Source organism: Meriones unguiculatus, chromosome 3 (assembly GCF_030254825.1).
Source record: "Meriones unguiculatus strain TT.TT164.6M chromosome 3, Bangor_MerUng_6.1, whole genome shotgun sequence".
NCBI lineage: Eukaryota > Metazoa > Chordata > Mammalia > Rodentia > Muridae > Meriones > Meriones unguiculatus.
Window position 1 is genome coordinate 53,036 of NC_083351.1, and position 11,194 is coordinate 64,229.

General features: G+C 50.9%; 2 protein-coding genes across 3 annotated transcripts in view; one reads left to right on the forward strand and one right to left on the reverse strand.

Moving 5' to 3' along the window:
* Noc2l (NOC2 like nucleolar associated transcriptional repressor) overlaps positions 1-4,631 on the reverse strand; it is a 12,533-nt gene extending 7,902 nt beyond the window's left edge. The window contains exons 1-6 of the mRNA XM_021656359.2: positions 4,479-4,631; positions 4,210-4,365; positions 2,670-2,841; positions 2,459-2,587; positions 736-856; positions 558-648 (exon numbers count right to left, since the gene is read on the reverse strand). Coding sequence (XP_021512034.1) covers positions 558-648; positions 736-856; positions 2,459-2,587; positions 2,670-2,841; positions 4,210-4,365; positions 4,479-4,504 — 695 coding nt within the window. The 5' untranslated portion in view covers positions 4,505-4,631. The remainder of the gene's footprint in view (positions 1-557; positions 649-735; positions 857-2,458; positions 2,588-2,669; positions 2,842-4,209; positions 4,366-4,478) is intronic.
* Positions 4,632-5,614: 983 nt separating this feature from the next.
* Klhl17 (kelch like family member 17) lies at positions 5,615-11,055 on the forward strand. Of its 2 annotated transcripts, none has more exons than XM_060378874.1 (12): positions 5,615-5,849; positions 6,403-6,662; positions 6,751-6,872; positions 6,986-7,240; positions 7,716-7,832; positions 8,063-8,276; positions 8,524-8,668; positions 8,752-8,922; positions 9,260-9,348; positions 9,465-9,538; positions 9,731-9,912; positions 10,145-11,055. In XM_060378874.1, the coding sequence occupies exons 1-12, from the start codon at positions 5,749-5,751 to the stop codon at positions 10,371-10,373; spliced, it is 1,959 nt and encodes a 652-aa protein (XP_060234857.1). In that variant the 5' UTR covers positions 5,615-5,748; the 3' UTR covers positions 10,374-11,055. The 2 variants fall into 2 exon arrangements, with proteins under 2 accessions (XP_060234857.1, XP_021511936.1); XM_021656261.2 differs by having other exon boundaries at positions 5,618-5,849; positions 7,019-7,240; positions 8,752-8,919.
* The last annotated feature ends 139 nt before the right edge of the window (positions 11,056-11,194 follow it).

The window sequence follows — 11,194 nt, forward strand, 5'->3', positions numbered from 1 at the left end:
CAACTTATTCCTCAGTGTCCAAGTACTTAACACACAGTAGATATTTACCAAAATACTGAACTGTACCAAGGAAAAAAAAAACAGGGCCCACTGAAGACACCCCACTGTCTAACCTTCCTTGTATCTAAACCAACATCATCCCACCTATGGGATACCCCAAGCATCTTATCTAATTTAGGAGGTAACCCTGTTTCTAAAATGTCACTTTTCCATTCATGTTAACAGCTCCCCAAAGTCTGGATGCAGTAGCTACTAACAACCACTTGGGCTTCTGTCCAGTCATCTGGCTTATTCTCTACTCTTTCCATCTGTTGGTCTCCCTGCAGCTTCTTTCTGTTCTGCCTCCACATAGACACATCCTGTCAATCCACCAACCAAGTGGCACCATCGCTCCAGGTTTTGCTCTTCTACACCTTCTACCTTAAGACACATGGGTATGTCCACTCTCAGCCCCACCATGACCCCTCTCTATTTATTAGCTGTTTTCTGTGCTTCCTTAAGACCTTCTGTGACCTCCTCTACCCAATCAGTGGCAAAACCCCTACCCATCCCCTCACCTGCTGCTATCCTTTAGTGTCTTTCCAAACAGTAGCTTCTGAAGGCAACCAAAGAGGTCTCTAATGCAGAAAGTAACCAGAGCATTGAACACTGTAGGGAACAAAAGTGCCATTCAGCCGTATAAGGAACACAGGTGTCACAATGAAGCCTGGCCTAGGTCCCTTGCCCCCAGCTCACCAGCACTATCTGTGACCTGGAACCTGCAAGTCTCAGCAGCTTCCTGGTCTCCTTGCGTGGTGGCTACAGCTGCTCGGAATGCCTGCACAACGTCATGGAACAGCTTGGGAGTAAGGTGGTGCTGAAGGGACAAGAGATCAAGATTACTAGGAGAGCAGTACACAATACCTGGTTCCAGGAACCTGGTATCCAAGTTGAAAAGGTGTTCCTAACCCATAATCTTAGGCCCAGAGCAATAGTGGGGCTAAGATCACTGAACCATGAGCCAACAACAAAAAGGTATTGAGCCTATGAACCCACTTGGATAGGTAGAGCCTGTCTCAGGATTCCCATGAGGAAGGGGTGAGCAACCTGTATTAAAAACTGTTCGAGAAAGTATATAGAACCCTTTCCTTCCTTCCTTTTTTTTTTTTTTTCCGAGACAGAGTTTCTCTGTGTAGCCTTGGCTGTCCTGGATTCATTTTGTGGACCAGGCTGGTCTTAAACTCACAGAGATACACCTGCCTCTACCTTCCCAGTGATGGGATTACATTGTGCCACCACGCCCAGCTGGAATTCTCCCTTTTTACTCCCCTCCCTAGAGAAACCAATGCGACATCTACACATGGTTGCTGATGTCTATAATACCAGCACTAGGAAAGTAAAGGCAAAACTGCAGCAAGTTTTGAGGACAAACTGCTCAAAACAGTTCAAAGTCAGCCACTAGGGTGATCTCCTGTTGTAAAAAAATCCCAAAAGCTCTAAATTAAATATAAACTTACTGAAAGGACAATGACTTCATTTCCTACTTCCCAGTGAACAAATAATACTAAAAGTCTGATTATGTCCCCCAAAACTTATGTGGTAGAAATTTAATATCCAAATTTATATGGTGGTATTTGGAAGTAAAGTCTTTGAAAAGTAACCAAGATTACATGAGATGATGAGGTTCAGAACCCCATGATGGCATTAGCAGACTTCTAACACAAGTCTTCTAAGACTTCTAAGGGAACAAGTATGGTGATTCACAATTTTAATCCCAGCACTCAAGAGAGAAAACAGTTCTACATAGCAAGCTCTAGAACAGCCAGAACTATGTGACAAGATCCTGTCTCAAAAAAACAAAACAACAAAAGACAGATACAGGGCTCAGGACAACACAATTGTCGAGAATGTACAAATTCCTGGGTTTGGTATCTAACAACCTAAAAGAAAGAGATCTGAACATATGTCACAAAACAAAGCATTCACCATACTCTTAGACCTGTCAGCCTTCAGCAATATGAGACAATTAAGCTTCTTTACAAATTACCCAGTCTGGGGCTGGAGAGACAGCTTGGCAGTATTAACTGGTCTTTCAGATGACCCAAGTTAAATTCCCAGCACCCACATGGTGGCTCACAACCATCTGTTATCTATGAATGTGGTACACCAACATATATGCAACTAAAATAAACATACACATAAATAAAAACAGCATATCCTGTTACAGCAACAGAAAAAGAAATGAAACAAACTCTATACCCACCCCACAATGGCCATGATCCTGAGATTGAGAATAAAGTAGGCAGAACTATACACTAAGAAACACAGCTGGAGGACCTTGGCACTCAGAAAGACCCCCATTGTGTACTTCTCAGAAACATACTCTTTTTACCTACATAGTCTCAGATACCTCAAATGTGGCAAGGTCAGCAAATCCTGCCTATGGAGATCCAGCCACCCAGTTTATACTGCCTCTCACCATGGCCCCCTGCTTCCACCTCTCCATCATGGCCAGGGTCACAGGTACAGGCTCATTCTTCTTCTTCTGCAATCCTCTGGACAATGTGTCACTGTCCTCTCCTCCATCCTCCTCAGTCTCACTTGCTTCCTTTATCAGATACAAAAAGATGAAGCTGGGGCAGGGTGTAGAAGTTATTGGTGCCCCACTGCCCATGTCTGCCAGGTTTCACCTCCAGAGTGTCTGGCAGGGAGTGGTATTGCTCTTCCTCCTCAGAGCTGTCTGAGTCACTGAAGTCCAGTAGGCTCTGGTCATTCTCCTGCAGGAACTTGTAGAACTCAGGGTCTCTGTCCTTCAGCCGAGAGAGCTGGTTTTTGTGCTCAGAAGCACATCCCTTATGCAGGCTGATAAAACAGATGTCAGTAAAGCCAGTGAAAAGCCAACAGGGGAAGGAGTTTTTTTGTCCTTCCACATAGCCAATTTGCTTATTGCCACATGAGGCCGTGATATTAGTATGTTCCCTTCACAGTAGGTACCAATGACGAAGCAGGATGATTTTCTGGGGATAAATCATCAGGCTCATTGCTCTTTCATACTCACACACACAAAGTACCTCTGACACTGTTTCAACACAATCATTTCAAATTCAGCATATGATGAGGGCATTCCCAGACCAGCTATGCACCCACCATGCCCACCCCATTGTTACAAACTGTCATTAGCTCTCCTACAGAGTAATACCTCCAAACTATGTGTGTGCTTACCTCAAAACTCTCCATTTCCAACCTTACAACCCACACAGTTCTAGAGGGACAGTCACAACAGTCCTAGAGGTCCCCTTTTCTATGTTACCTATGTAATTTCATTACTCAGCCCTGAGACAGCTTCCCATTTTACCAAAAGGTCTTACAGAATCATGTCCCTCATTGTCACTCTGGCCTCACTGCTTACCGCTTTCTGTCTGTTCCACCACAGCCACGCTTTACTTTAATTCCTCAAAGGCTGCTGTCCACTTTTTTTTTCCTTTTTTTTTTTTTCCTGCCTCCCTGAGTGCTGGGATAACAGGTGTATGCCACTGCACCAGGCTGGCTGGCTGCTTTTTCACAGTTCCCACTCAGGTTGTCAACATTTAATATCAAGTCCTGATCCCATCTCTGCATCCCGCCCAGAAACCTTATCTGTTCTGGCAAACATGCCCTCCAGCCTCCGTTTTTCCCTAGCACACATAATTAATTTTTCTCCAACACGGACCACTGGTTTATCCAGGACCAAGTGCTTTTCTTGTTTTTTTTTTGTTTTTTTGGTTTTTTTTTTTTTTTTTTGTTTGCCTCCACTTGGGATGCAGAGGCAGGCATAAGTTCAAGGCCAGCCTGGTCTACAGCATGAATTCTAGGATGGCCAAGACTACACAGAGAAACCCTGTCTTGGGGGAGAGGAGACAGGGCGGGGTAGGAAGGAGCCTAGCCGGGGGCGATGGCGCACTCCTGTGATCCTAGCTAGCACTCAGGGAGGAAGAGGCAGAAGGATCTGAATGCGAGGCCAGCCTCGTCTACAAAGCGAGTCCAGAGGATAGCCAAGGCTACACAGAGAAATCCTGTCTCGAAAAACCAAAGGGGAATAAAAGCCTTCTACCACTATCTTCCAACGCATATCGGCGCAAAGACCGCTGACCCATGATTCTTTGCAGCATCGCCGGACCAAAGAACTACTGGAAAGTAGATCAGAGTGCAGAGTGTGGCGGGACGGAGGTGGGGGGAGGGGCGGGGTCTCACCTGGGTGAGGTGCGGGTGTTCCGCTGCTCCCTAGAGATGATTCTTCGTCCTTTTTTCTCCGGTGGTGCAGCTTCCTTGATGTCCTCCAGCTCCGACTCCGACTCCGACTCAAAGCCCGAGGCCAAGAACTCGTCTACTGTCAACTCTGCCAGTCGCCTGCGGGTTATATCAGGTCAAGACCTCTGCCAGCCCGCCAGCCACTCTTAGAAATGTAGAGAACCCTGGAGCGAGCGTGGTCAGGGATCCGGCCACCCACTAGCTCTACTCACCTCCTGGGAGAGCCAGACACAGCCATGCTGCTTAAAACGGCTTACGCCCCACTTCCGGGCCCAGAATGCTATGCGCCGCCAGACTTCCTCTCCCAAGCCCCGCCCGTCCTACCATGTTGGGAGCTTTAGGGTTCTCATGCTGTAAATCCGGCAGACCCTAGGCGGGAGGGTGCCTTTGCCCTATTGGTGAAGCAGGTGTGCACTTATTAACCACTGCAGGCCGATCAGCTATCACAACTCAACACCTTCTATAAAATGCAGTAACGGTTCCTATCCGAGAAACACAAGGCTGCAAATCCGAACAACCCTGCCCACTACAACCAGAAAAGAAAAGAGAGAAAAAAAAAATTAAACTAGAGCTGGCCTTAAACCCAGCACTCGGGAGGCAGAGGAAGGAGAATCTCTTGAGTTCGAAGCCAGTCTACAGATCGAGTTCCAGGACAGCCAGGGCTACACAGAGAGACTCTTGTAGGCAGGCAGACAGACTAACTCTATCCAGGGGCTGGATAGAGATGGCTTGGGCTTAAGAACACTAGCCACTCTTCCAGAGGATTGGGATCCAATTCCCAGCATCCACAGGGTGGTTCATAACTGAATCCCAGGAGATCTGATGCTCTAGACTTAGGTCTCTATAGGCACTGCAAGCACGTAGTTTATATAATACACAAACGGGCAAAACACCCATACACATTAAATGAAAAAATATACATATTTTTTTTAAGTCAAAGGTTGCCTAATTCCTTGGTGAGCCTGAATGTGACAAGAATGTCACACCCTGACAGACCCTGACAGCCCCGCAGCCCTTAGTGCATACAAACATACACAAACTTGTAAGGAGCGCTGAACCATGAGGGAGGTTGCCTTTCCACACGCTTGTGAAACGAAGGCTTGAGGATAATACGAGAGGGCTAGCATCCAGCGCTCCCCCAGTGCTATGGAGTTTTGTCAGTCACAGCAATACCTAGCAGGTGAATGCTGGGGTACCCGAACTTGAAGCTAACCAAGGTGCCAAAAGCAGGTTAGGTGCTCCTTGGAAGAGTGCGGTGATGGGAGTGGAGCTCCGTAGCAGAGGGAGATTGATAGCGCAAGGCTTTGGGGGGAGGGGGAGAGCAGGTCCTGCAATCTTGTGTGAGGCCGGGCGGGCGGCGCCGAGAAACAGGGCCTGCGGAGACCGGCGAGCGCTGTGTGGACGCAGCACAGGCAGTCTTCCTGCGGTCCGAATCAGTCATACTGCATTTTGCGGTCCGCCGCAGGTTTGGCGGCTGAAATTATGCAGCCCCGTGGCGAGCGGCCTGCTGGCAGGACGCAGAGTCCAGAGCACGGTAGCCCGGGGCCCGGGCCTGAGGCGCCACCGCCGCCCCAGCCGCCGGCGTGAGTGGAGTGGAGGGTTTGAGGGAGGGATGGCTCCCTGCAAGAGGTGGTACAGGGTCTCAGCCCTTTGGTTCTTCGGCCACAATGGAACAGATCTGCAGAATGGGGCAGAAGGGGCTGCTCCCAGGGCCGGGTGAGATCAATCTGGTGAGTGGGATCCAGGGATTCACTTCAGAGGAACAGCGTTGGCCAACTTCTCTCCAGCGCCTACTGTGCTCACAGTACTGAGAGCACTGATCCCTGGGAAATGCCTGCTTCTCCCCGAAGCACTAGAAGGGGAGCTTGGAGCCTTAGGAGAGGAGAGGTAGTGAGCAGAGAAAAAGGGACAGGTGCCAGGTGAGAGCAGGCTGAGGTTTAGGAAAGAATCTGCTCTGGCTCCAGGGAGGCTCCTTGACAAGAGAGAGAACTTGAGCCCTGGAAAGGAGCAGTGGGTGATGACAGGATGGACTACTGGGGATAGATTGCAGCTGCCTTTCCTGTGTCCAGAGATCTTAAGGGTGGGTGAGTGTCTCTCTTTGGTGTATAAACACTGACCTAGCCCTGCTGCCTGCAGCCCGGAGGCAGAGCGAGCTCGGCCCAGGCAGGCCCGGCCTGCAGCCCCCATGGAAGGTGCGATGCAGCTGTTGAGCCGAGAGGGTCACAGTGTGGCACACAACTCCAAACGGCACTACCATGATGCCTTTGTGGCTATGAGCCGCATGCGGCAGCGTGGCCTCCTGTGTGACATCGTCCTGCATGTGGCAGCCAAGGAGATCCGTGCTCATAAGGTGGTGTTGGCCTCCTGCAGCCCCTACTTCCACGCCATGTTCACAAGCAAGTACCACATACTACAGTCTGGGCAGCCCTAGGGGGCTCTCTGCAGATCTCCCAGGGTAGACTGCCTGACCCACTATCCTCACAGATGAAATGAGTGAGAGCCGCCAGACACACGTGACACTGCATGACATTGACCCGCAGGCCTTAGACCAGCTGGTGCAGTTTGCATACACGGCTGAGATCGTGGTTGGCGAGGGCAACGTTCAGGTGAGGCATGCTGTTCCCACACCCATACCCCTTTGGGGTGTCCAGTCCCAGATATGTGTAGCCTGGCCTCCCCATGCCTCTCCTCAGTATCCAGTTACTCTGTGCTCCTCTAGCCCCCTCCTGCCTCACCCATCTTCATGCCCCAGACTCTACTCCCAGCTGCCAGCCTTCTGCAGTTGAATGGTGTCCGAGATGCCTGCTGCAAGTTCCTCCTGAGCCAGCTTGACCCTTCCAACTGCCTGGGCATTCGAGGATTTGCAGACACTCACTCATGCGGTGACCTGCTCAAGGCGGCACACAGGTACGTGCTGCAGCACTTCGTGGATGTGGCCAAGACTGAGGAGTTCATGCTGTTGCCACTGAAGCAGGTAACCACTGAAGCAGGTAACATGCCAGTTTGGGCCCAGCCCACACCACACATTTCCCCAGCCCAGCCCCTAGTAGCCAGTGTTCTGCAATCCTCATTCGCAAGTCACCCTATGATCCATTCCTTGACCATCTTCCCCCATCTCCATCTTCTCATTCCACCCAATCATTTGCTTTAGATTCCTGTCTTTACCACATTCTAGGACCATGATTCCCCAGTCTCTGATTCTTTGTACCTAAGACTACTCAGGGCCTAGGTCACCCCTCACCCTTCTGCCCAATCACCAGCACTGCTAGAACCAAAATCCGTGAATCTTCACTCTGCTTGGTCCTTCACTCTAAAACACTAAGTGTGTGTATTTGCGCGTGTACATGTACATGCCTTCTGTCTGATACGTTCAGACACCTTCAGGTTTTCTGGGCCCTCCCCTACCCAGATGCCAGGTCTGAGGACCTCTCCCCTTCCCCTCACCCCAGGTGCTGGAATTGGTCTCTAGTGATAGCCTGAATGTGCCCTCAGAGGAAGATGTCTATCGTGCAGTCCTGAGCTGGGTCAAACATGATGTAGACACTCGGAGGCAGCATGTACCAAGGGTGAGGCCAAGTCCTGAAGCTCCCAGGGTGTCTAGGAGGGAATGCAGGTGGCTAAGCTGTAAGCATACTTCTTGGAGTACTTAGCATCTTCCATTCAGGGACTCCTTTGGGGTGATACAGGCACTTGTCTCAAGAACCAATTGTAGAAATGCTATAGGCACCTGAGTGGGTATTAGCCCTGGGACAAGTGTGCCCTAGGGTCTTGCCTTACCTGGCACCTCCTGCCCTAGCTGATGAAATGTGTACGGCTGCCTCTGCTGAGCAGAGACTTCCTATTGGGACACGTGGATGCCGAAAGCCTTGTGAGGCATCATCCTGACTGCAAGGATCTGCTCATTGAGGCCCTTAAGTTCCACTTGCTGCCTGAGCAGAGAGGTGTTCTGGGTACTAGCCGCACAAGACCCCGTCGCTGTGAGGGTGCTGGTCCTGTGCTCTTTGCTGTTGGTATGCTGAACCCCTTCTCCTTCCCATTCTTGTCCTAGGCTATCTACCCCAATTCAAAATACAGACCTAATCTATTACACTTAGGACCTGTATATCTTAAAGACCCTGTGGGATGGGGCCCACCATTGTGACCCAGTCCCCATCTGTTCCCACTCCTGGAGCCTTCATATATTTGTATTTAGGTTACACTAGAGTCCCCTGACTTGCCTTCTTCGACCTCTTTACTTACGTTGTTCTCATCTTCCAGGTGGTGGGAGCCTGTTTGCCATCCACGGAGACTGTGAAGCATATGACACTCGAACTGATCGCTGGCATGTGGTGGCTTCCATGTCCACACGTCGAGCCAGAGTAGGGGTCGCTGCTGTTGGGAACCGACTGTATGCCGTGGGCGGGTAAGATAGAAGCTGGGAATGGCTCAAGGGTTTGTCACATGCTTGCCAGGCCATCTGTGATCAGTTGCGGACTCTTCTCCTAGCTACGATGGAACCTCAGACCTGGCTACAGTGGAGTCCTATGATCCTGTGACAAACACGTGGCAGCCTGAGGTGTCTATGGGCACAAGACGAAGCTGCCTGGGTGTAGCTGCCTTGCATGGGCTTCTGTATGCAGCTGGTGGCTATGATGGGGCTTCCTGCCTCAACAGGTAGTAGTTTGGGTTAGGGCCCCAGTGGCCTTACAGGGTTGGCTCAGCAGTAAGAGAATGATGTCCTGCTTAATCAAGGCTACCAAATCCCCAAGGCCTCTTCACCATAGGGCCCAGCATCAATAGGGCCTTGGCACTATTCTGTCCCCTTTTCTCTCTGGGGCCCTCCCACCAGTTCAAGCAGCTAATAGCCTGTGCCCATCTAACACACCTTCCTATCTTTCATAGAGTCTAGTGACAAGGATTTTAGCCACAGCATTGTGGGGATGAGGGCACAGGTCCTGGGAAAGGGTCACGTGACTGTTGTAGTTGAACATCAGCATCATTCTGGTGCCCACAGTGCTGAACGGTATGACCCACTGACAGGAACATGGACATCCATTGCTGCCATGAGCACCCGGAGGCGATATGTGCGTGTAGCCACACTTGGTGGGTGACAGGACCTGCTTCCCATGGTACCTGCTTTCCTGCCTGTCCCCTTCCCACCTATCCCCCCAAACCCCTACAACCTGCAGGAGCTTCGTGGGTATATTGCCTTCCCACAGATGGGAGCCTGTACGCCGTAGGTGGTTATGACAGCTCATCACACCTGGCCACCGTGGAGAAGTACGAGCCCCAGGTGCATAACACGCTCCTCTCACAGTTTCTTCCTCTCAAGTGCTGGGTAGGATGGAGCATAATCCCATCTCTGGCCACCTGTGCCATCCAAGGGTCTGCTTTCTACCCCTGACCCTCGGATATCCTGCTAAGATTAGGGTCTCTGTGTGGCCCTTGGTGAGTCTGCCTCCAGCCTGTCCCCTTGTCTCTACAGGTGAATTCATGGACACCTGTGGCATCCATGCTGAGCCGGCGCAGCTCAGCAGGAGTAGCAGTGCTGGAGGGTGCCCTGTATGTGGCAGGAGGCAACGATGGCACAAGCTGCCTCAACTCAGTGGAGAGATACAGCACCAAGGCTGGTGCCTGGGAGAGTGTGGCACCCATGAATATCCGCAGGTGTATAAGGCCAGGGGTGGGTGGTGAGTGGTTCTGCTGCTACATCTGGTTGACTCCAGGAGCCTAGCTCCAGGGGTTGTGTACACAATGCCTCAACAGTGCAGCAGGTCCTTCAGGGCACCTGGGGCTCCTTTCCTAGCCCTGTCCCTATGGCTCCTCCCTCCATGTCCCACATATTTGGCTTCTCTCATGGCTTGCCTCTTGGGCTTACTCTTGCCTATCCAACCCCCAGGAGTACACATGACCTGGTGGCCATGGACGGCTGGCTCTACGCTGTGGGGGGCAATGATGGCAGCTCCAGTCTCAACTCCATAGAGAAATACAACCCGAGGACCAACAAGTGGGTGGCAGCATCCTGCATGTTCACGAGACGCAGCAGTGTGGGTGTGGCAGTGCTGGAGCTGCTCAACTTCCCACCACCTTCCTCACCCACGCTGTCTGTGTCCTCTACCAGCCTCTGACACATGTCAGACTGCACAAAGGCCCTGTAGCCTCCCACATGCCTTAAACCCTACGGGTGGCCCTACCACCTCTGTCTCCTCCACCAAGTGTTAGGTCAGATCACATATCCCCCCCCCCCCCCCCGAGAGCTCCTGTTCCTTTTGTCTTGATCTCTGTGTTCATTTGTCCTTGTTCATTTATTTGTGTGTTTTTGTTTACTCGTTTATTTATTGATTCACTATTTATTGATGGATGAGAAGTGCTGCAGCTACCAAATCACACATTTACTCTAAATTGTCAGCTCTCCTGCATGTAGGGGACCAAAGAACCCTGCAGAGTGTTCTCTTTCCTGTCTCCCTTTGTGGAGCAGCAGGGAATGCTGGGGGTGGACACTCCCTGAAGGAGGATAAGCAACACAGCTGGGCCTTGCAAACAGTAGTGGGGGCAGAGCTACAGGAGCAGAGGCAAGGGCTTTCTAAGAAAATGTAAACCCCTAGCGCTTTGCACACAGCACTTATCTGTCTCTGCCAGGCACTGTCCCTGAAGGGCACAAAGCTTTCCTATGTCTTGTGTATACAGTGTGATGTCTTTTCTGGGTCTTCTGTGGAGCTGGCACACAACATGCACTTAGATCCTACACAGCAATATGAGCCAACTTGAACAATAAACATATTTCTTAGGCTCTGTGGGCCTGAGGCTGAATGTCCATCTCTGGCCCCCTTTGTACCCTCTGCTTTGTGGGCCTTCAGCACATCTTTGGCTCCTGTCTGGACAACAAGGTGAAGGTCTACGGTCAAGTGTGCAGCCAGACTCAGGTGCTACATTAATGTCTAGGGCTGCA

Bases quoted from the DNA above. Each gene is read 5' to 3' on its own strand.
- Klhl17 (XM_060378874.1), top strand. From the start codon at position 5,749: ATGCAGCCCCGTGGCGAGCGGCCTGCTGGCAGGACGCAGAGTCCAGAG. The intron at 6,873-6,985 runs GTGAGGCATGCT...GTGCTCCTCTAG, and splicing joins TTGGCGAGGGCAACGTTCAG to CCCCCTCCTGCCTCACCCAT. The intron at 9,539-9,730 runs GTGCATAACACG...TTGTCTCTACAG, and splicing joins TGGAGAAGTACGAGCCCCAG to GTGAATTCATGGACACCTGT.